At 54.1% G+C, this 24,101-nt stretch overlaps 6 protein-coding genes across 6 annotated transcripts; 4 read left to right on the top strand and 2 right to left on the bottom strand.

Moving 5' to 3' along the window:
- Positions 1-1,665: 1,665 nt before the first annotated feature.
- PG986_011106 (uncharacterized protein) lies at positions 1,666-1,881 on the top strand (the record flags this gene model as incomplete). Its single annotated transcript, XM_066847328.1, has 1 exon — positions 1,666-1,881. One exon carries the CDS (start codon positions 1,666-1,668, stop codon positions 1,879-1,881), a length of 216 nt encoding a protein of 71 aa, XP_066696819.1.
- A 9,822-nt stretch (positions 1,882-11,703) lies between these two features.
- Positions 11,704-13,901, top strand: PG986_011105 (uncharacterized protein; the record flags this gene model as incomplete). Its single annotated transcript, XM_066847327.1, has 3 exons — positions 11,704-12,454; positions 12,511-13,766; positions 13,836-13,901. Coding segments are annotated over 3 exons (2,073 nt in total), but the record flags the coding sequence as incomplete, so codon positions are not given.
- Positions 13,902-15,041: 1,140 nt separating this feature from the next.
- On the bottom strand, positions 15,042-17,151 carry PG986_011104 (glycoside hydrolase family 72 protein; the record flags this gene model as incomplete). The annotated part of the gene is made up of 8 exons (XM_066847326.1): positions 15,042-15,685; positions 15,732-16,128; positions 16,209-16,386; positions 16,419-16,425; positions 16,486-16,535; positions 16,600-16,664; positions 16,854-16,951; positions 17,016-17,151. 8 exons carry the CDS (start codon positions 17,149-17,151, stop codon positions 15,042-15,044), a joined length of 1,575 nt encoding a protein of 524 aa, XP_066696817.1.
- Positions 17,152-18,627: 1,476 nt separating this feature from the next.
- PG986_011103 (uncharacterized protein) lies at positions 18,628-19,479 on the top strand (the record flags this gene model as incomplete). Its single annotated transcript, XM_066847325.1, has 1 exon — positions 18,628-19,479. One exon carries the CDS (start codon positions 18,628-18,630, stop codon positions 19,477-19,479), a length of 852 nt encoding a protein of 283 aa, XP_066696816.1.
- Positions 19,480-19,835: 356 nt separating this feature from the next.
- On the bottom strand, positions 19,836-21,773 carry PG986_011102 (SWR1-complex protein 4; the record flags this gene model as incomplete). Its single annotated transcript, XM_066847324.1, has 1 exon — positions 19,836-21,773. One exon carries the CDS (start codon positions 21,771-21,773, stop codon positions 19,836-19,838), a length of 1,938 nt encoding a protein of 645 aa, XP_066696815.1.
- Positions 21,774-22,156: 383 nt separating this feature from the next.
- PG986_011101 (emp24/gp25L/p24 family/GOLD) lies at positions 22,157-23,349 on the top strand (the record flags this gene model as incomplete). The annotated part of the gene is made up of 4 exons (XM_066847323.1): positions 22,157-22,188; positions 22,311-22,740; positions 22,821-23,126; positions 23,200-23,349. 4 exons carry the CDS (start codon positions 22,157-22,159, stop codon positions 23,347-23,349), a joined length of 918 nt encoding a protein of 305 aa, XP_066696814.1.
- Positions 23,350-24,101: the final 752 nt, after the last annotated feature.

Below are 24,101 nucleotides of genomic sequence, written 5' to 3'. Positions count from 1 at the left end.
CCTAAAGCGGATGGTGAACTAATGCCCGAATAACTCTAAAATCTCACGCCCGGTCCATCTCGGTTGCCTCTCTCGTTTTCGTGGGTTTTCCCTTTCGGAGGATCTAGTCGCCCAATAGCAGCACATCGCCACCACCGTTCCCGCGCAAAGGGCGCACATAATCCCCGGAAGCTGGGGGAGAGAGGGAGGGAATGTGGAGTTAGCGCGGGAGGGGGGAACGACGTCAAGCGAGCAGTACCTACCTAAGTGGGAGGATTCATCATAGAGAGGGGCAAATAGGAAGAAAGCTAGGTAAGTACATTGATCAACGGACAGGTACTTAGGGGGAACAACAGCAACACCATCATCGTAATCATGCCAGGTCGTTTTGCGTAACATGAAACCAAAGCGCAGCAACTGCCGGGCACGCACACGTCAGATGCAAGGGCTCTGATAGGAAGAGCAAGGGGGGGCGTAAGCAGGTCGTAAGGGAAAAGAGAAGAAGGTGGTATTGAATTGTGACGAAACGAGCGCCGACTCCGCAACCCCGTAAACGCCCGGCTTTCCGCTCCTGATGCAAGGCTGCTGGCAAATAACACCCGGCGCCCAGTGAAAGAACCCGATGGAAAGAAATGAAGGAAGGGCACAACGAAAAAGGGTGTGGAAGATCCTGGACAGCGGTGACGGGTTAGGGTAGGGAAGAAACGCGTCGTTGTATGTTTCCAACCATGTCAGACAGTATGTAGGGAAAGTTGAGGAGGTATGGATGACGACGCGCCCAGAGATCGTAGGTAGGGATGAAAGGAAAGCCCGGACAGCAGCGGCAGCGCTTAGAGACATGTCGGTGAGCTAAAGAAAGAACATTATGTGGAAAAAGACACTACAAATAAACAGAAGAAAGTGGAAAAAGCAAATGACTGTAATCAAAGTGGGAAAGGAGACATGTGGTTCATTTTAGTTTAGGAATTGACGTTTCAATAAACACTTCTGCAGCCGCCCCGGCCTGCGTCATGGGGCTACAATATCGGCTGTAAAAATAGTTGCAAGCTTGCTTAAAATAGAGGCGTTCCTGAACCAACGACGACCCAAGACCACGGACATAATCTCTTTGCCTACCTATGAGGGACCGTGATGATGTATGGTCGATGACTCAAATGCACCTACACCCAACACTGGTAAACAGGGCCAGGGAGGGAGATCTAGATGCCTGTGTACTCCATAGTCGGGCAGGAGACGAGGCACGCACGCACACCGAGACTGGACTGTGACTGGACCTCCCCTACCTCCCCTGACGTTGATTTTAACCTTCGCGGCTCTTTTGCTCAGGTACACCAATTACATTGGCGTGATAAGGACAAGGGACGCATGCATGACACCAACAGCACAGCTTCAAGCCGAGTGCGAGGGAGGGGGAAGGGAAAGATTGGCGCCCGCAGATACATGGCCGTTGTGGAGGCGCCCAGCACAGACGGGGCATGCAGGAGGACCCTGAATAGCTTCTTAGCCTGCTTCCACAGATCTCAACCAAAGACTGGGAAGACAGCAGGCACGAGGGCATCCGGCGGGCCAATGAGGTGTCATGGAGGCAGCAGCGGCGCTTCTAGAACGGGTATACACCATGGGCCATAGGCTGTGGCTGGCCAGACCGCTTCTCGCAATATGCATAGAGAGGACTGTGTATCTGCAATGAGCGACGGGAACCTCGCATGTGGGCGCGTGGCAGCCGTAGCGCTCATCTGCGCCGTCGGCATCATCAGTCAGTCCCACCCCGGACCCTCGACGACGACGATGGTGTCGACGCTGACCAGTAGATCGAGCCCGGGCGGATCCAGGACGACGGAACCCAGGGGCAAGATGCGAGTCATCGTTCGCAACGGCGACGAAAATAGCCCGTCGACGTAGACCGACACAGGTAGCCGCTAACCACGGGCGCTTCGTTCGCAATGGTAGTGGTGGATAGGCGATCAGCGGTTGCCCAAGGAGGAAATCTTCTAGAAGGTTAGGTCAGTGTTGAGTCACAGATGCTAAGAAAAGGGCGGCGGCGGCGCTTAAACCCCGTCATGGGACGGCGGCTATCCAGGAACGCCTGCTCGTCATTGGACAGACCCGAGCGGTGACAAAGTCTGATGCTGAAGCCTCTTTCGAATGAGCGCTTACGGGTGTACCCGCTAGATACGATCTCGAAAGAGGTCTGGGCCAGAAAGAATCGCCCTTGATCAATTGTTTGCGGTAAGTGGCCAGTTTCAGAAACGTCGACTGACTCTCTGACTGGGGGTGATCTTGAGGCTCTGTTGACCGGAGGCTCGGGTAACAATCGGGTGGTAAATTGTTGGTCTGGGCGAGTGGTCGGGCACTGGGGGGGGGCAAATTCGGTCGGCTCAGGTCACCCAGTCCAGTCCTGTCCGTCCCAGAGCCTGTACCCATCCTGCCGTCCAGCTGCATTGACAGACCCCTGGGTATGTAGTTGATCCTTCGCTTGTGGCTATCGAGCCGAAGAAGCCAGTCCGCGTTAATTCCGTTGAATCTCAGGACGGCGACCACTTTTAGCGCGGTTCTTGTCATCTTCGTCCCAGCCAGTACTGGTGATGCTTGTCAATGGGATTGTGACGATGCTGGCTTAGCGGATTCTCTGACTGCCCCCATTCCTTGTCGTCGACCCTTTACCTCGGCTGTTGTTCCATCTTTGATGACATCGCTGCGTGTAGTTACTCTTACGCTATTGCCTACAAGCCCTTACCACTGCTCCGGGTGTGCACATGCTTGCTGTTGGATGTTGATACTGCCCCGGTACAAAATAGATGAGAAGATTGGCAATCATTGAAGGGGCGTTGCCGGTATGAGCAAGCCAACGGCCATTCAGCCCGTCTGGACCTGAAATTACCTTGACGGGAAGGGCATTCTTCGCCCATTGCTCCCGCCCAGCCCACTTCAGTCGTCTCGTCATGTGCAATGACAATACGTATGGAAGGGCGTGGGAGGCGAAGGAGGGCTTGTTTGCCGTGCTCGGCGCATCGGCTTCCCAGTGCGACCATCCGGAATCGGCTTGGCTAATAATAATAATACCTGCTAATAAGTACACCCTGTTTCTCGTCACAAGGACCAACAGCAAACAATTTGGACACTGAACCACGCTCTTGGGACGGATCAGCCACTTTTGTCCCAAAAGGGACATGCCGGACGAACTATACCCTAGCCACCCCTCAATGAAGCTCGCTATTTCGAGAACCAACAAGACCAACCGTTTCCTTGGTCTCATATTCTTGTTATTTATCTGTTCTATTGATATATAGGCAATCCATGGATGGGAAGGGACTTGGCCATTCTGGGACGGATTTTGTTTGGCTTGTGATCTGTGATCGGGTGCGGTAACCAGAAGCAGTGACAAACTGGATCATTGTGACTTAGGGCCTTCTTGAACAAGTAGGCTGAGAAGTGACGAAAGCGTTTCGTGGCTGCCTACGGAGTGGCTCTGGTTGTAAGCGGCTGACGCGAAATGAAACGCACACACTCGCGTACTTGGTATGTAGCCTCTCGGCTATTCAGCCGCCGTCCTGAAAGCCGCAAGAAAGAAACCGTTTCGGGACTCGAAAGCAGCGGAGGAATAAGCTCGACGGGAGGATTCCGAGAAACCATACGTGTAAAAACATGCTATATGTATTCCGAGGATCACCAACGTTCAGGGCTGTCTGCTGTTTGATATACGGAGTAATGCACCGTATTGGATTGGCTGGTGTATTGTATTGAATGTGTATCTTATTCCGAGGTGCGTTACTCCGAGGTGCGCGTAAAAAGCTGGATGGCGGTCGGTCGGTGTAGCGTGCGAGTGGCTGAGAGCAATCATGATTGACGACCTCACGGGAAATGGTCCCAAGAGGGAAAAGTACCTGCTGAATGAAGTAATAAGTACCTACCTTTGGCCAAGCGACATTCCCGCAAGCTCCCAGAGAGCCCAGAGAGCCCTTGGCGATGGTTTACTTTGCTCAACATTACACTAGCGTTGTGAGTCGCGCTTCTTCTGCTGGTCACTGGTGCGGCATGTACCTCGCGACTCTTCTTGGGAAACCCAGACACAGACACCATTCATTCATTGGAAGTCAGTCTGGTCAAACGGTTGTGTCAAGCGCTGCCTGCCCCGCAGAGCACTGAAGAGGGTTCCGAGGACGAGCCACTCAGGCCAGTCTGCCGGTTCCCTCCCCCCAGGCTGCCAGGGTTGCCATCCGTGCGATACTTGTACTTGTGCAAAGCGACAAGGGGGCGGGCTCCGGTTTTATTAGACGATGTCAAGTTGGCTGGTTGGCGTCAAAGCTGATCAATTCCCATAGAAGCGGAAAAGTGCCCGCACAACGGCGCCAGCAGCGAGCAGGGCCAGGCGGCGGGGGGGGCCATGTCGCCGACGTGGGTTTCATGCAAGGACTGATGGTCTTCCTGCGAGGATCGAGCCAGCCTGCTCCAGCGGCCGCCAAACCCGCCCATCATAAAACTGTCCGAGTCGGAAAAGGTGGTCGAACCAGAGCCTGAGTCGCGCCTACTAACGTACCGTATCCAACCCCCCCAGAACCAACGCCAACGAGTACCGGCCGCGGATGGCCGTTGAAAGCGGCCTCATCTCCAGCCAGGCAGGCCTTTAGAAGAACCTGGGCCTTCCTATTTTATACGTTATCTGATCTCCACCATCGCTATTCGATTATCGTGCATTCGATCGCAAGTGTTTCAAGTCGTCAATGACGCCATTGCTCAGTTATTTTGCATGGGTTCTTCTTTTCCCACCTGTTGTTGTGGCCTTTCGTGGTGGTCTGATTCCAGCGTCCCGGAGTGTCATTGATGGACAAGTCTGCCTGTGGCCTTTACGGGAATCCGGACTGGCGGTAAAGGAGCGACTACTGGTCTTGCCGCAATAGGCACACCCGCTGACTGAACAAAGTTGCTTTCAGTTGCACTCTGCCTCATCAATCTCGGCCACACTAGTCCGAATTGTACACTGCGCCGAGATCAAGCAGTGCACATCGGAATATTTCCAAAACGTGGAGTGGAGGAGAGGACATCTGACAGACAATGGATCATGATACCACGGTTCCGCGGCGGCACTAGTTGAGGCCAAGTCACTGTTAGTCGTCACTTTTACGCCGCCTGCTTCTGGAGTCGAGTTGCTTTGACGCCCGTATCGCCTCCCCTTTGCGCAGATGTGTACAGGGACGATAGACGATAACGTGGGCAACCAATGGGAGCATTAGTCAAGGTACCATTGCAGGGCAGCGCAGGTGTGCCTGTATGTGGTGTATTTCTGCTTGCTTGTCCGCCCGACATGATACATACCTGCCTTACGACTATGTACTGCATGCGGACGAATAGCACAAGGCGAGCCTTGTGTAAGTCACATTGAGACGGGGGATGCGCCACGGAAGCCACACCACATCGCCCTATGCGAACTTGGCGATGCGAAGCGAAGTGTTGAAGTTCTAAATTAAGAATCGGTATCTCTCTTGGGGAGGTGAGAGAAGGTTCTTCTTTTTCGATAGTGACTGTAGGCACATCTGGTGTGCAGGTTGTCCCTGTCATAGGCCGCGTACTTGGCTCGGTGCAGCCAATGGGTGTAGCGATGCCGCTTAATATTGATCACTAGGTTCTGAGGCGGTTAGTTTTAGGGCACCGCATCCCAAGGTGGATGGAGCGGCAGGAGGAGAAGGACGGATGGAGGGATCTGTCTGTTTGTCCCGCAGATCTAGGTTGATAATGCGCGCTGTGTGCGTGTGGTGTAACAAGCGCTTCGGGCTACGGGTATTGCGTGCATCGAGTTGATCGAACTGTCACCGGCAGAGCTCACGATGGTCGAGCATGGATGTACGTCTCGAAACGATTATGCGTGCGATACCGAACATGATGATGTTGTTGGTTCAAGTTGAGCAAGGTACGCCCGGTCTGGGGTATGGCATTCTAAAATTAGGCCACGTTGAGTGGTGGGATAAATGGTTGAATATCATCCCAACCAACCAACCAGAATACCACTTGAACCCAGCAACTCCCGTCTCCCGTCGATGTTTGTTTCGGTTTGTCTGCAAGTATGCTATCTACAGCAACACATCCATGCAAAAGCTATTAGCGTATACTGCCTGTATGTAACCTCAGGAGGTTGATGAGGGCCGGTTGTGTTGTAGTTGCTTCCTCTATCTCGGCCAGATTCCGGCTCCATCACCAACTCCTCCGTGCCTTGTCTGAAATGCTCTACTTCTGTTCTGAAATGAATGCTTACCCATTGATACAATGCAAGATCAAAGACTATTAGAAGACGAGAATGCCCTGGCCGTGCGCCTACGAACTAAAGCGACGACTCTTTCTTGGCCTAGCATATGTACACACAGGACTGTACTTCCTTTTGACTAGCCTTTTCAATCCACTGCTACCGTAACACCGGAGATTGACATTGCTCTGAAGGATGTAGGTAGGTACTGCAGCATTTGAATGTTCAAATGTTTCTTTAATCTACGATGTACGTGTGTGTGTGTGTACGTACTCTGCAACCTTGTCGTAACTGCGAGATCTGGTCACGCGGATGCGCTTCGAACATTGAGGTAGCCAATTATTCAGGCCTAGATGCACCTTCCCCCACTTCGCCATGATGAACAGCACGACAAAACAGGCGTGCATGCACAACTTGCTTCCCATCCGCCATCGGGAGAGAGCGCGTGTGCCCCTTTCATGCCCATCTCCCAAGCAGAAACCCTAAAGGAATACCGAGGAGAGCCCCTTGCACGAACCAAACAACCACTATGAATCAGTCACATACTAACCTGCTAGATGCACGTCACCAGAAGAAAAGAGGGCCTTCATTACACACCCAAGATTCAATTTCGCACACCCGAATTGGATTCCTCCTCTCTGGGCGTCCTGGGCGTCGTCTACTGTACGTGGTAGGAGGCCGAAATAACGACCCCCTTGTCAAGTACCGAGCACGAGCCAGATCTTTAAATAACGCGCATTATTTTAACATAACGTGAGCATAACAACCCTGTCACTACACGGTGGATAAGCACTTATTTACCCATCATACTATGTACTGTGCTTGCATGTGATGCGGCGGACCCATTTCGGTAGATTTTCAGAGGGAACCCCGGTCTACCGTGCTGCAGAGCATTGCCGTTCACGTATGTATGTAATGTCAAGGTACGTTCCATCCTGGATGGCAGTAGGCAACGGCATTGTCAGAATAGCTGGTCAGCACTATACGTGTAGCGCCCCTAGAGACCCTAGAGACCCTAGAGACCCTAGAGACCCTACTAGAGCTTACTGCACTGCTACCGCTACCGCTACCGCTACCAGCGCATCGCGGCAAATGGAACAAGAACGAACAAGGCACTTGGCGGCACGCACCAACCTGGGAGCAGAACCTACCTCCAGATGCTACCTTGCTAACTGCTGTACATGCACGCAACTCATGTATGTACTAACACGGGTGCCGAAGAAACCACGGGCGGTGTGCCTGCAAGCAGTCTAGTCCAATCAGCCCGTACGAGAGAGCCATCTTGCGACACGAGACATGCTTTCTGAGCGCAGAGGGAGCCGACCATGACACGCAAGTTGCGGGTGCCGGAAGTCAAACTCGCGCTAGCTCCCAATCCAACAAGTCCCATTAGACGCGGCCGGGAAAGGAACGAGACAATTCTGCACAAGACCAAGCACCTCTCTCTTCCCAGCATGTACCTTTCGTTGCCCTTGCTCATCCATCCATTCATTTAGTAGTATCCCTTCCACGGAGGCCGCGCCTGATGGTGCAAGTTAACTTTCAACACACCCCCTGGCATCGCTTCCCCATTGGCTGCAGCAGACCAGCTGTCGACCAAAAATCCATTGACCCGCTGACATTTTGCCCAGCAGGCTACTATGGGCTGCTCCCCATGTACGATTTAATGCGTGTATGTGAACGGGGGTGATCTGCTGCTGTAAGACTCGGCAAGAAGAGATTGCACCTATTTTCTTACGCGCACTTACATACTGACCGACAACGTGCCGTAGGTAGCAGCCGTAACGTTTACTTGACTGGAGTCGCCTCACACCGCGATGATGGCATGCAGTCAATTGTCTCACGGTCGAGAGAGACGCGCACCCAACTCGGCAAATTGTACGACCCAGACAGCCTGACAGCATAAATAAACATGGAACGATGCCTTGCACGCGCCGGTCCACCGTCTCCCACGTATCCGGAAGAACAACTGGGAGTCCTATCAATCTCATTGGCGGCTACTATACGGGGCACGCACCCTTGCCGAGCATAAGCTGGTCTCAGCTCTAGCAAATCAAAGGATGACCACCCGTTACTATTGATCGAGTAATACGGAGACAGCCAGAATCCTCAGCACAGCATGATCAAACACGTTCACTTTACCCTTGATGGTTTGAGAGTTATGTATATTTATATACTCAACGTTATTACGGACGGGTTAATCTCACTCGGGCACAGGGTACAATCTGTGTTACCGAAAGTGCCGTAGGCCCGTGTCGTGATCGAACCCATGTGGCAGTATCGGTGGCTTACTCGTCTTGTTGGGCTGCTGGATACCATTCAAGCGGTCGCGTACCTTGGCGTCTGTCTGTCAGACATTGCCGGATTGGCCCATTCAAGTTAGACTAGCCGTGGGCGGAGCGGGAGCTGCTGGCAAAGCTGGCATGCTATGCCGCCAAGCTCGCCACAGCTCAGAATAGTATTCACGTTTCATGGATGGGTTACAGTACCTCGGACCTCTGGTCATTCGCCAGAGCTGCTACTGGACGGGCCGAAAGGTATTACTGGGATAGGCGGTTTGGTTTGTCATCACTCGCATGCGAAGGGGTCAGCAAGTGAGAAATCGATGCCAATTTGGGCTAAAAAGGACGGCTTGACGGGCAGCCATTCGACAATCCTGGTTGCATCATGATGCGGAGGGGCTGGATGTGTCTGTGCTTATGTATGTACATATGTATGCCATGCCAGCTTTGTGCGGACGGGGATCGACAGTGACTTGCCTGAGCTGTCGCGGCTGTCGAGCTTTTTAGTTTCAATATCCGTTCGCTCAGGTCAGGCAGATCGCAGCCCCCAACAAATTGAGACTATCAGATTCTTACATACAACATACATCATACCACAAGCGGCAACCTGCCTTCGCCTAGCCGTGAACACTTTTAGAGTTTTCTACTGTCCCTGGTCGGCATCTCGAAGGGTGGGAAAAAGAACATGCGAGAGAGGGAGGGAGGGAGAGAGAGAGAGAGAGAGAGAGATGGGCACCAATTACGAGTATGGGGTCGCATAGCGCGTCAAGCGGCCCTCATTTGCTGCTTGTCTCTCCTCGTCTCCTCACGTTCTCCCTGGCTACGAGCAAACTAGGTCCAATGGACGCCGCGTTTGGCACGATTGGGCGCCAATTTTTGGGGAAGACGGAGACGGGAGAGAGTCATGATGCCGACGGTCGTGCGCATGTATAGAGACAGCAGTCATAATAAGCGAGGCAGAGTACAAACTGCCCGTATCAGGAGACCCATCGTTTGCGCTGGCTTGACGTGTGGTCCATTAACGTTGCGGCCGACCGCCTCGGGCGTTCTTGGAGTGGACAAGCGACTATCCGGTCCCAAGTTCAGTCCGGAGTCTCGCGCTCGCGATGCTGTGTGTGGGTTACCTTTCTCTCCGAGCAGCATATACTTTCATGTTGCGCCGAGAATAGCGAAGAAGATGGGCCAAAAAAACACAGTACATCGAGCCCTGTTGAGAGAAAGAAGATTGACGAGAGCGAGTGGAAAGGGTTGCGGCAACCCCCTGCACCTGTGGCTAACCATGCTTCCACCCACACCTTTTACCTGACTGCAACCTGAGAGTTGCTGAGGAGGTACCTATTCACCCTGCTAGACGCACTCATCCAGCACCTGGCAGGGGGTCTTATGGCCGACCATTGAAGTACCAAGACCCCTGTTTTCCTTGCTTGCCTGAGGTACCCTCCCTGTCCTGGCGGACGCACTAATTTAGTCGATGGCTTACTTCTAGGTAGTCGCGTCTGTCGCTGTGTCCCGTCCTGATCAGCTGTACCCGATGTACCTTTCATATTCCCATATACTACACATTCTCATCCCTACCGCCCAGGCCAAAGAGCTGGGGCCAGCACGCAGAATCCCAGTCGGATGCCCCTCCAGCCAGCCCGTCGATTTGAGGTTCTGCGACACCCAGCATTTTATTAGCACCTCCTCGTTCATCGCTGTTAAGAGCGAAGCGCCAGATACAGATACTGGGGCAAGAAAAAAAAGAGGACAGGGTGTGGGTTTTCTAGCGTGGGCGATTATCGTTGCGTTGCGTCTCTCGTCTGCTGCTCGTCTACTCGTCTGCTCGTCTGCTCGTCTGCTCGTCTCTTTCTCGGGCGGGTTGCGCTGCTGGCTGCATGTCTGTCGAAAGTAAAGCAAAGTACTTAGCAAAACATACAAAACAGTCGCAGTACCCGCCGCCGAGGCACACGCCTCGCCTTCCCGAGTCGCATTTTATTGCTTTGCCTTTTTTGCTGCTTTGCTTTTGCATTGCGTTGACGCTGCGTATCGTCGGTCGTGTGTTGTTTGATTTGACAAAACCGAACGAACAAACGAACCATTTTACTCACTTGCCCTGCATACTTTCATGCTACTGGGCTGACTTGCCGCAACGTGAGAACTCTCCCACTTTCTCCGCGGCTCCGTCTCCTTACATCAGGATCCTAGACCGCAACTACAGCAACACATCTTCCTGGGAAATCCGGATCCTTTCAACCCACTCGCTCTCTCGACTCAACTGAACTCTTTGCTGGGCCGAGAGCTATAATAAAGGAACAAGTTATAGAACGACTCTCGACTAGTCCTCCTGGATCGTCTATTTTTGTCCAATCCATCTCGCCTCGCGCACCTCGGACGACACAACCTGAAACGCAGAGTTACAGCTCTCGCAGGCGCAGCATAATCGCGCGGTAATCGCCCAAGCGCCCAAATTTCACAACTCACCCTCAACTTACAGAAATTGGAGCCATCTCTTTTTTTGAAGAGCACAACCGCCAACCAGGAAGGAAAGGGGATCAGGAAAGGAAGGCAAAAAGACTGGGAAAGGGTCGTGGACCGACTCTCTCGAAAGGCATCCTCTGGGATCACTCAATCTTTTTTTCTTCTTTTATATTGGCCCCAGCGTCACCAGCAAGCCCAAGGATCTCGTCGGATAGCCAAGGTAGGAGGATCATCGGGTACACCCTGTGTGCCTTACGGCTCAGCTTCGCCCGCCAGTCTTACGCAGACTCGTGAAGGGAAAAAGTCCCCACACCTCGAAGCAGCGCAATCACCGGTCAGGTTTTCGAAATTCGGTCCTGCACAATCCAGCCGCACCTGCTTTTTGCGGTGATTCCTGGCCAACCTCTTACTGTGGTCTGCACCAACTCTGCCTGGTGACTGGGCTTTCGACTTTCGTCTGGGCTCTCCACTCAATTTGCGGCTGCTTGGTGAACTTGGCTACCTCTTTGGGGGCCAATTGAGTGTTGTTTGCGACACCTCGTATTCGACCGGGTTGGTGTATTGCTCGGAGCAACTGTTGGCAGTATCTGAAGCTGAGACCGACGCTGTTGGACCAGGACCAGCGGTGCAACCAGTAACTGTAAACGCGCGCACCCGTTGCAACGCTGAAAACTAGTCGTTGCCCATCGAGGATAGTGCGCGGGCATTCTCTAGAGATCCCGCAAACTACGAGTTTTCTTGCGGGCAGTGCGGAGTCTCGCTCAATGCGCAATGGCGTCTTTCACAGCACTCAACGGAGGTGACTCAAAAGCGACGGACTGCGCCAGCGGCAGTCCCACGAACAAGAGGCCCGACTCGGAGGAGCGACCCGAGATTGTCGTCCCAGGCCCTACGCCGAGACCACCATCTCGTGATATTTCCTCAAACCAGCGAGACCAATGGCCAGCCTCTGGCCCGGAAAGGTCATCATACGCATATCCCGACGTGGAAGGATCACACAAGCGCAAACGATCTAACTCGCTCGAACTCCGCAGAGAGGCCCCGAGTGCTCCGGAAGACAGGACTCCTGCGCCGCCGTCACATCCGGAACCGCGGGATGTTTACGGCACCTCTCAACATCATGAGCGTGACTACCGCCATTACGGAGACGAGAACCGAGGTGAGCGCAGCGACCCCTGGCATTCCCAGTATAGTAGGGAGGAACGGTCTGCCTATGAGACGCAAAACTCGGCAGGGTCTTTGGCGTCACCATCAGAAGGGCAGGGCGAGGATTCGCTCCGCAGATCCCAGATGGATTCGCAACAGGGCTATTCGCCAACAAGTCCCGACCCAGATGAGTCCGGCTATTATGGGGGCTCGTACACGCCGGAGCACCGGAGGGATGGTACCGTGATCCAGTCGGACCCCAAAAAGAGGAAGCGCAATTTCAGCAACAGGACGAAAACGGGCTGTCTTACTTGCCGAAAACGGAAGAAGAAGTGCGATGAGAGCAAACCGGAATGTAAGTGGTTCCTCAACAACTTGAAAATTGGTCGGAAGCTCATTGCGATTTTAAAGGCAACAACTGTCTCCGAGGCGGGTTCATCTGCCAAGGCTATGCGAACCAGCGTGGATATCAAAAGATGGAAAACAAACCCCCGGCGGTTCCGCTCGAGTCGAAGGACCCTAGCTACGTGCCTCCTGGTGCATACGGAATGCCACAGCAAGCCCCCTACCCCAGTCAACCTGCGGCTCTGACAGTGCCGCCAAAGAGGGAACCACCGCCATATCGGGGCCCTTCGTTGCGGATAGATCCACCTCAGGGCCGTCCGGTGCTGACGGACGATGAGCGCACTGCGTCGACAATTCCGACTGCATCCGTTGCTAGCCCGGAAAACAAACTGTCCAGCCTGCCCCCGGCTTATCCGTCACAACAAAACAACCCTTTTCCAACACCCATCAGTGCGATAAACCCGGCTGCAAACTTCGAGTCCCGGGTGTTGTCCAAGGAATACCACCAAAGGATACCTCCGCTACACGATGCCAGCCGCACCGAGCCCGAAACTCCTCAATCTAGCATCCCGAACACGACTCTTCCTCAGATCAACATCCTGAATACCCCCACGCGAACGAGTAGCCCAGGCTCGCATCATCAACAACCGCCGCCGCCGCCGCCACCTCCTGCGAGCACCACGAGCACCACGAGCGCTCAGGTTGCTGCCCAACTCGCCCTGTCGCACAGCAACTTTCCACCGCCTCCCCGCCCGTCTACTCAAAAGGAGTTGATGCTCCGGAGCGACTGGTACCAACCATTCAACAAGGAACTGGTTTTAGAACGGGAGAGATGCAGTGCCGCTTGCTGGAGGTTCAACAACTCGACGAACCCCAACAACGGTGTTTCGGGCAATGAGAGGTCCAGACTGTTCCGCGAGATCTTGATGCCTAAGGAGCCCGTCGACCTGTCGCTTTCCCAACGGTCTCATGCTTTTAACGTCGGCCGGGTCGGGAATGACGTCGTGATTGAGGCGCCCTTCACCTGCGACTATGGTTACAACATCACCATTGGACAGAACGTCTTCATTGGCCGCAACTGTACCATCATTGATCCATGCTCCGTCAAGATTGGCAACAACACCTACATAGGGCCCAACGTTAGCCTCTTCGCCGCCACTCTGGACACCAACCCGGCCAAGCGGATGGGCAGCAAGAGCCTGCAGAAGGGAGACCCCATCACGATTGAGGAGGATGTATGGATCGGTGGTAATGTGGTTGTCCTGCCCGGTCTCAAGGTCGGTAAAGGCTCCACGATCGGTGCCGGTTCCGTCGTTACCAGAGTATGTTTCTAGTTGGCTCTTCCTCCCAACCCATTCCTACCTACCTACTAACACTGTTTCTTTTTACAGGATGTGCCGAACTTCACAATTGTTACTGGCAACCCGGCTCATGTTTTGCGCGGCATCCAACCCTAAGGCGCGGAACCCTGTCTAAACTGCGCATACATTCTCTAATGTTAACGTCTCTCCGATATCTTCCGCATCGACTTTCTCCAGACCCGTTATGATACCCAATTCATTGCTGTTTGTACAGATAATGACATTTTTTTCTTTTCTCTTTCTTTTTACCCCAACACGCACCCAAACATATTTTTTCACTTCAGCCACGCGGTCACGTGCTTATGCGGAGAGAAGGATCACTTTCGAATACCTGGTAGCATTGCAATTCATACATGGCATGGGCGACTCTCTAACGACTTTTTGGGGAGGAGGGTCTGAGGTTATTTTCAACTTTTTTTCTTTCTTGCTTTTTCATTCATGGCTGGGAGGGGAACCTTCAGAGCGTCATCATGTCATGTCGTTACGAAATTGGGAGAAGACAGAAGAGACAGGTTTATTGCATGGAACTGGAAAGGAAACATGGATGGCTTCAAAGGAGAAACAGGATTTCCTGAACAAGGGAGATGGGAAAGTGGACTGGGCACATATAAGCATCTATATATACACATAAACCGGGGGGGGGTTGGAGGGGATTCTACACATACATACACACCCACCCACACATGTGAGGGGAGTGGAAAGAAGAGGCCAGCGGAAAATCTCTGGAAGCTACCTAATCAACCATCCCTGACGAGGATATGGCAATGGAAGGGGGCAAAGAAGGAAAGCTATGAGGCGAGTGAGCGAGATGGAAGCCTATACATATTATGTCTATATCCATCATCATCACCACCTGTTCTTGCTGTACGGGAATCCCACATAAATGACACGATGACTTCGCCTTCACATTCGTACCCTTCACCTCGTATTCTTTGCCCGGGCGTTTGTGATCGTTGGTCTCTACCTATCTAGCCGGTCTCTGTAACTATCGCCTACCTAGATGAAGGGACGAGCGCCAAGCTGACCCGGGCCAGCCTCTGCTCATGCCACGTTTCCTCTTCTCGCCCTCAAACTTTGCGTGTCCCTTCCCCCGAGCTCGTGTGGGAGAAAAATACACAGATGAAGTAAGAGAGTCACGACTCTAAGCCCAAGGGATTATGTTTCAATAATGTTGTTTAGGGACATGTCGTATTAGACCCCCAATTCGGTATTAAGTACACTATTTACAATAAAGGTTTAAAGATCACGAGAAATCACCAAACCAACCAAGGTTGTCACTGCTGTTCCGGTGGCAGCTGACGTGTCAGCAATTGGAGTTTCCAGTTGCTGCTTCGGCGCCTGATTCCCCGCCGAGTCAGCAGCAGGAGGAGTATGCGTCACGACGCCGCTATCCCCCTCCATCTCGAACGTCTGCGCCGGCATCCGCGGCGAAGACCACGGCGTCGTGCCGTCGTAATCGCTCACCGACTGCATCTGGTAGCTACCCCGACGGCCGTGGCCGGCGCCAGGCGACAGCTCGGACGGCGTCTGCGGCCCGGACACGGTGCTCGTTCCGCGCGGCTTGAGCGATCCCGCCGCATAGGCCACGGCACCGGCCGGCTGCATTGCGCTGTACTCGCCGCTGTAGAGCTCGTGCCGCGCCGCCGGGTGCTCGCCACTCCCCGACATCTCCTGCGGACCGAGGTAGACGTTCGTGGGCGCGTACCCCTGGCCGGGCTTGTAGTCGCCGCTGTTGTTGTTATCTGAGCCACTCCCCGTCCCGCCCCCAACCGTCATCGCTCCTGTACCCTGTGCGTACTGGGCCGTCCGCCGCCTCCGAAGGATAAGCCACCCGAGTGCCACCAGGATGGCGATGCCGGCCGAACCTCCCACAATGACGCCTACCAACCCCTCCTAAGCCTAAGCCCCCGAAGGCGCCCGAGCCACCTTTCGTCTCATCGTCCAAGGCAGCAGAACCGTCGGTCGGCTTGGGGATTCCGCCGGGGCCGGCTCGCGTCACCGATGGCAACCCGGAGATGGTGGGCAGAGGCAGATTTGCATCGACGCCCCAGTGGTAGTACTCGTCCTGGGTCGGACAAGCGGGCGCGCAGGCCGTCGGCGTATATTCGGCCGCGGCCGTGCTCCTGCACCGGGCCGAGCTGAAGATGGACTGCAGACGAGTGTAGTCGGGCAACAGCACGGGCTTGCCGGTATGGTCGGCGTCCGGGTATTCCACCAAGGCCGTGGTGTTCGTCTTGTTGGCCCAGTCCCAGACTACGGCTCCCCCGAAGACTTCGGACCAGGTCCCGGTGAGGATGGTCTCGACTTCGGTAAAGTTGCGTACCTGGCCCTCAAAAGTGCAGTAAATTTCGGACACGACAATGGGTATTTCCGGGTTGCCAACTCGTCAAAGAGCCCCGAAACATCGCTGCCGCACGCCTGGTACAATCCAAGACCGAACATGTCGATCGAGTCGGTATAGTCGCCACAAGTGAGATAGTCGACCACCGTGTTCTTCAAATCCGAAGAGTCATACTGGTTGTATGATATGGGAATTTGGCGGTAGCCACGACCATCGCGGAAGGCTTTCATGTCTTCGCCGCTGCCCTAACATAAGGCGCTGCCCTTCCATACCAATCGTCTGCGCATATGTCAATATTGATTCTGCTTTAGTAAAGCAGCATCCAGTGGTTGAACCTACCAACGTCAATGGTGTCGCCACCAATGCCGAAAGCGAGAAGATTACTGTATCTGTTGGCCCAAAATTAGTTTCTTCGCCTTCAGCACGACTACCGTCTGCGAACGACACGCATACTTGGCAAACTCGTCAATCTTGGAGGCGCAGTCCTCGTACATGGCTCTTGTCCACACGGGATCGTACTGTGAAAGTCGTCTTAGCATGCGCGGTGGATCCGTCGAGGGATTCTAGCTGGAGCACCTACGTATCTCGTCATGGAACTCGAGCTGTCTAAGTCGAGCCAGACGTAGATGCCGCGTTTGTCAAATGCTTCCATGCAACCGTCGTGGAAACGACAGGCCTCTACCCTCGTAGACACGAATGGTATTCACGCCCATGTGTGCCATGAGTTCAGCATCGATCTCGCACTGCTTCGTATCAACCAGCCTGTCGCGCGTGTAATTATCCTCGTCCAGATAGTAGGAAACTCCTGGTGGGGACGGTTAGTTTTGACTACCTTCCTCCAGGGGCCGAGGAGCGGAGGCGCCACTTGCCTTTGACGAAGAACTGGTCGCCATTCGGTTTGTAGAGTCTGCTCCCCTTGATAGATATCTCCGGCGAGGTCGTGGCACCGTAAACGAGCTGTGGAAGAGCAAGGCATGCCCAGCAGTATGCGATAGCTTTTAGCATGATGGCGACGAAGTATGCTGGATGGTTTTCTCGTCCGTTGCTCGTCAGGTCCGTCACGTCCTATTCCGAGCGTTGACTAGGAGTTGGGCTTTCGGTGTAGACAGCTTCACGCGACAAAGCACATGGAAGACGGCCAAGAAGTATCGTCAATAACCGGAAAAAGGGAGCGTGCAGAGCCCGGGTTCGAAAAAGCGAAGAACAATTAACAAGCTCGGAGGCGCATGCACAGGAATATGAGCGCGCTGGGGTTGAGGTTGTTCAGAAGGCCAAAATAGACTGTATCATTTCATTGGAAATCCCATCATGTATTTTCCACTACGGTTAACCAAAAGCCAAAGTGAGTAAGTATAAGAAGCAGTCATGCCGCCGTTTCTCCGGTGTCCGTCCCTAGCCCCGGGTCCGGGACAGGAGTCTGTCTGTAGCTGCTGACAAGAATAGAACCAACACAAACAAGCTGACAGGCCTGGCGGGGTGAGACGGGAAATTGGTCGGTCACAGCCGACAAGCCTGGATCCGTAGGACATGCGTACTAGCTTAACGAGATGAGAGAGAATATTAATGAAATCGACGATATGGTGCAAGTCTTCTCATAATCATGATATGCATATGTGCGTCAGAAGAGTGCGACTTCGTGTCGGTATTCCTCATCATGCTTGTTTTCGGCGGTAGGCTGTATGTAGGCTGTAGGTAAGGCAAGGCAAGGCAAGATTGGCTGATTAGATCGGTTCGCTACCAAAACCATCAGTGGGTTCCAGCCAGACGGGTCGCAGGTTGCACCCGGCTCGTCCGTTCAGTACATAGATCGGGTTTCAATCCATGCCGCCATCAATGGCAGCTTTCAATAGAAGGAAAAGTTGGAATAGGCAAGTGGATTGATCGGGTTTTACACTGGAGTGCTGCCGGTAACGCGCGTAGGAAGTAGGACGGTGTGCCACGCCAAGACCAGACACCATAAGGCAACAGTGCCTATCGGTAATACATCTATCTATCAACCCTCAATGCAAAGATGTAATGTACATGTATAGATGCATGGCTGTTGTTACTCCACTGATGTTCATGCTGCTAGAGGGTACAGAGAAAAAGCATAAATATACAACGTCCCTCTTACATCATCCAGAACCTCCCTCCTGTAGGTTACCTATTCCGTACCCAGCTTTGGCAGACGGTCGGAGTTACCAACAAATTCAACGTCATAGAATCACTGAATAACAACACACTTCAACCCACAAGTCAGTCCACAGAACGCATATCAACTCTCTTCATGACCTCACTAGGAATACAACTGCTATAATTGATATATATATAAGCCGAATTGGTCGTTTTTGAGAGCCCCCTTAATATCCCATGATAACCGCAGCTCGTAGACTATCCGGCACCAACACGTCCTCAGCCATCCACAGAATCTCACAACTCTCATCAACCCTCTCACCAACCATCTCGCCACATCGCCCCTTTTCCACCACCCCCTCCCTCAACATGAAGATCGCCATCACCGGCGCCCGCGGCACCGTCGGCCGCGAAGTCGTCAAGCAGTGCGCCAAAGAGGGCCACTCGACCGTGCAAATCAACCGCACGCCCCAAGACCACGACCACGGGACCCCCAACACCGAGATGCGCACCGCCGACGTCGCCGCCGACTACGACGCCACCCTCGCCGCCTTCGCCGGCTGCGACGCCGTCATCCACCTCGCCGCCATCCCGGACCCCAAGGGCAAGCCCGACAGCCACGTCCACAACAACAACGTCTGCGCCGCCTTCAACGGCCTCCGCGCCGCCGCCGCGCACGGCATCCGCCGCTTCTGCTACGCCAGCAGCGTCAACGCCATCGGCCTCGCCTACTCCAACCAGCCCCTCCGCTTCGCCTACTTCCCCATCGACGAGGAACCCTACCCGGTCCGCCCCACCGACGCCTACGCCCTCGCCAAGACCGAGGCTGAGGCCGCCGCCCGCGCCTTCCCGGACTGGTTCCCCGGCATGAAGGTCGCCTGCCTGCGGATCCACGAGGTGGCGGCCCGGCGGGACGTGCTGCAGGAGCACGACGAGGACTGGGTCGACGCCGGCGTCAAGCAGCTGTGGGGCTGGGTGAGCCCCGTCGCGACGGCCCGGGCCTGTCTGCTATCGGTGACGAAAGCGGACCAGTACGAGGGCTGCCAGATCTTCAACATCGTCGCGCCCGACACGACGCAGGGCGGCACCCCCTCGGCCGACCTGGCCAAGAAGTACTACCCGGACGCCGAAATCCGCGCCGACATGAGCACCAACCGCTCCTTCTGGTCGACGGACAAGGCCGAGAAGGTCCTGGGCTGGGTGCATCACGAGAAAGAATAAACCGTTATTTAATGAGATCATGTAGTAATGTCTCGTTGAGGTACAGATAGATATCCAAAATTAATGATTCACGCACCCGTTAAATATCTTATCAGTCGTAACCAGGGCAACTTCACGTGAGGCGAAGAAACGTATGTACTGTAATTAACGACGCATTGGAGTGTGTCTGTTGGTATTCCATGTCGTGCCGTGGATCATGATGCGTCCTCAATCGGGTCTCGCTCGCGTATAACACATCCGGCGCTTCCTAGACTTGCTGCTGCTGTATATCAAGATGTCTCATTATTGTTGACTGGCACCCACCCTACCCCTGACCTACTTCTTCTGACGCTTGGCGCTCTTATCACTAATGGAGCTCAATACGCTTGCAGAGCGCTTTTGTCCGCCACTGCTGCTAGGTCTCTCATCCTTTTCTTCCCCGGTGCCAGTCTCTTGCTTGACCCCATTCGAAGCATCTTTATCTTTGGCTTCTTTGGCAGCGGCATTTTCATCGTCCGCCCCCGTACTGTCACCAGCAGGCTTGTCAGCCGATGCTTGCTCGCCCCCTCCTGAGGGGTGTCCTTGTCGCCGTTGGCACCCTCGCCAGCTGCAGGCTTCTCCGTGGACGACGTAGCCGCCTCGCCACCGGCTTTCTTTCCGTCCTTCTTTGCCGCGCCATTTACCTTCGCAGTTTCGCCGTTAGAGTTGCCCTTAGTTGCAGACTCAGCAGCAGCTGGCTGAGGGACAATACCAGCGGCTTTGTCCTTCTCGGCCTTCTTTGCCTTCTCCAGCTTGATCTCGGCATCGAACTTGTCGCTCAGCTTCTTCAAGTCAAGCAGGGTCTGGATGTTGATCAATAGATGCTCCATCTGATCCACGACGGCCTTGGTCGGCATCGTCAAGCGCGCCGGGACGTCCAACTCATTAAGCGTGTTCGTTATGCGGGCGTGTTGAGCATTGGACTTGGTCGTGAGGATCTTGTTGATGCGGTCGTAGCGGAACGTTGGGCCACTAGGCAAACGATCGTGCGTCGACACACCATATGTCAACTCCTCCTGTTCGGTAAGCTTTCGCCGTTCGGGCGGCTGAGCTCCCTTCTTCGTAGGCTTCTCCGGACGGGCATCGGCAGTGCTTGCGGTAGAGTCGTGACGGCCGTGGCCATGGCCACTGGCAGAAGCCGCTATGCTCTCCCGGCGCTGCTCAGCCAATGGCGTGGAGCCAGGTTGCGCCGAGGGGCCTGCCGAAGCAGGTGTGCTCTGACCATCGGCGGTGCCCATAAGCGATTTGCGCTTCTTGGACTTGTCGGCAGTCATGAGGTTCTGGAGTAGAGTGTGGAGACCATTGCTAGTCTTGAATGTGCTCAGGTCTTGAGTGGTTTCGGTTGTGGGGTAGTCCAGGCGGTTGTAGAGCTCGCGGCGCTCCTGGTTGAACTTTTCGGTCCTGGCCAAGATGCGGCGGACTTCTAGCAGCAACGATTCCTCTTCACGGGCCTCTTCCTTAGAGCGGCCCATCTGGGCTTCGGCGAACTTCTTCCGCCTTATCTCATCCTCCGGCTTGAAGCTCGTCATGATCTCATGCAAGTTGTATTCGGCTTGGTTCATGTATTGCACGGGCCGTTGAACCGCCATCATCTTGGCAGCAACCTCGTAGTACCGTGCCTTCAAGTCTTCCAGGGTGCGAGGCTTTCGGGCTTGTACCACAGCCGTGTTGGCATCTGTGCTTGCATCCCCGTCCTTCGACTGGTAGTCGTACCGATCCCATATTATCGGCCACCTTAGATCGTAATCCCTCACAGCTTCCATCAGATAGTCAGTCTCATCCTTGGTCCAGTCCTTGTTGGCCAAGGTCGAGTTGTACTGATCCTCGCTGTACTGCGGAACGTCGACTTTAACGTTGAATTTGGCGAAGCTCGAGTCCTCCATCTCCTCGGGCTTCGACTCGCCATTGTCTGCGTCCATTTTGTCCTCGTCGGGCTGGCCATTTTGTTGCTGGTCAGGCTGCGGCGCCGTAGGTGGCTGCACATCGGTTTTCCGCCGCCAATGTCTGAGTATTAACGATTCGTCCCCACGTGCAGAGTTGCGGAACGGGCGCATTTCCCATCTCGCGGCCGGCTTCCTGCTGCCAAACCGTCGCTTTTTGAAGGAGGATATCTCGGGGACTATGGCGATGGGGTTGTCGCCTCCCAAGTTCTGTACTTCTCGAGCCAGCCCTTTCAGGTTCTGCCGCGCAATTGACGTCTTCTGCTTCTTCGCCGGTCGGGAGCCCCCGCCCTCGTTGGGCAGGTTGAGCATTTCGCGCACATCGTGGGAAGTCATCCTAAGATCGAATGGCGACTTTCATCAAAGAATCGGATCCAACGTTGGGTGGTGGTGGGTGCAGGCAGCGCCGCGGGACACACGCCGATGACGACACAACAGGTGCGTGATGCAATGGCCGTTGATTATATTACCGTAATGGCAGAGCGACACATCGAAAACAGAATTGGCCGTCGCCCAGGCTCGACGATTTCTATGGATGCGGCGCGTCTTTTTGATGGATTAATTAACTGGTTGCTGAGGGCGTGGACGACCAGGCGGCTGCCAAATCTACTAGAGTTCCAATGAACATTGAACTGAACGAACGCTGAACTCCAAAAAATTGAGATCCATACCTCTCTCTCTGTACATAGTGCCCAGAGCCAGAGTGTTCCACCGCTGAAATGCACGAGCCACCGGCCCTAAGCTGCTACGGGTTAGCGGGTCCCAAGCCGCACCTCAGGCCTGGCCGCCCCCTGGACACTTTGCCCTTTTCCCTAACGTGGCAGTTTCCCATGAGGCTAGAGAAAAGAAGACAAATGCTGGAGCGTTTGGTAGCTTAACCCCAGCTTCCCACCTGCTCGACAACCCGTACCGCGCGACAAGACCGGCTGCGCTCTTCACCAACCCGACGACGACCCCGAGCAACCTGCGGCAAAAGGGACACCGATTCGACAAAACACAGACAGCCAGCCAATTGAGTCTCTACGTGCAGTATAGCTCCGCCCCTCGTCCACCACCGCCCACACTCCGGCACGATCCACCACACACCATCACCATCACCATGAGGGCGATTCTCCCCCTTCTGTCGCTGAGCACCGTCGCTCAGGCGCTCTACTTCTACATCGACGGGTCGCAGCCGAAATGCTTCTTCGAAGACCTGCCCAAGGACACCCTGGTGGTCGGCCACTACGAGGCCAAGGAGTGGGACGAGAACATGCGGGCGTGGTCCAAGCATGACGGCATCAGCATCTACATCTCCGTTGACGTAAGGCCGCCGACCGCATTCTTTTGCCGACTAGACGCGGCTTGCGATAGGGGAAACAAACTAATAGTGGAACTACATAGGAATCCTTCGACAACGACGACCGCGTCGTCTCCCAGCGCGGCTCGAGCTCGGGGCGCTTCACCTTCACCTCGGCCGAGGCCGGCGAGCACAAGATCTGCTTCACCCCGTCCTCCAACTCGGGCAAGCAGGGCTGGCTCTCGCAGCACCACCCCAACGGCGGCATCAAGTTGCAGCTCGACCTGGCCATCGGCGAGTCCTCCGAGATCGCCAGCACCGACAAGGGCAAGATGGAGGACCTGTCGCAGCGCATCAAGGACCTCAACTCGCGACTCCAGGACATCCGCAGGGAACAAGTCTTCCAACGTGTAAGTTGTGTCCTGCTATCGGAGAGAGGAAGATGGTCGTTTCTGAACACAGGCTAATGAAACTAAAAAATAGGAGCGCGAAGCCGAATTTCGAGATCAGTCCGAGACCACCAACAGCCGTGTTGTTCGATGGATGGTTATCCAACTTGTTGTACTTGGCATTACCTGCGCATGGCAATTGTCCCACTTGAGATCTTTCTTCATCAAGCAGAAGCTCACTTAAAAGGCGTCTCTTCAAGCTGGTTAGTTGGTTAGGTGCCGAGGGTTAAGGGAGGCTCAAGGAGACCACGGGGACTAGACATCCCCCCAACGTGGATTGACGAGACCATGGTTTACATAAAACAGGTAGGGAGGGCGCGGTCTTTGTGACGCTGTATAATGATACGAATGACCATAAAATCCGACTCGGCCTTTCTTTAAGGGGGTTGTCTTCCAATATCCATATGTTGCAGCATGCGCCAGGTCTCCTCTCGCTTTCAAGTTCCAGAACAAGGCATCGTGAAATATCAAACTTGGCCATAAGTTGACAGATACAACCTCTGTCTTCGGCTAAGGCCCCTCCCTGTCTTTGAAAAGTGCTCAGCTCATATTCGAGTACTAGAAGTGATTGTTGGCACTGCTCATATCGTTTCAGGACGTAAGACGGCATCTTTCGAGCTAATAGCCCGTCAGTATCTGGCAGAAACATGATAACATGAAAACTTTTATCAATTGGATATACATGGCTAGTAATTCTATAAACAGTCCAAAGTCCTATAAAGTATATGCCACCGAGTATAATAGATGATGGGTACATGTAGGTATTTGCAAAATCGCATGTAGAATCGCAAGATAGCGAACTATCAAAGTCTGTTGGTGATCTCTTTGAGACCCGAATGTCGGATAAGCGGGCTTGCTTGGGGAATTCAATACTCGTTGCGTTAAGTGACATCTACAAAAGAAACAAATTTATATACATGTTTTAGCACTATTACA

This window comes from Apiospora aurea (genome assembly GCF_038362705.1).
Source record: "Apiospora aurea strain CBS 24483 chromosome Unknown utg000007l_segment0_segment0, whole genome shotgun sequence".
NCBI classification, from domain to species: Eukaryota; Fungi; Ascomycota; class Sordariomycetes; order Amphisphaeriales; family Apiosporaceae; genus Apiospora; species Apiospora aurea.
The sequence above is the reverse complement of the archived record's forward strand: the minus strand, read 5'-3'. Positions and strand labels throughout refer to the sequence as shown.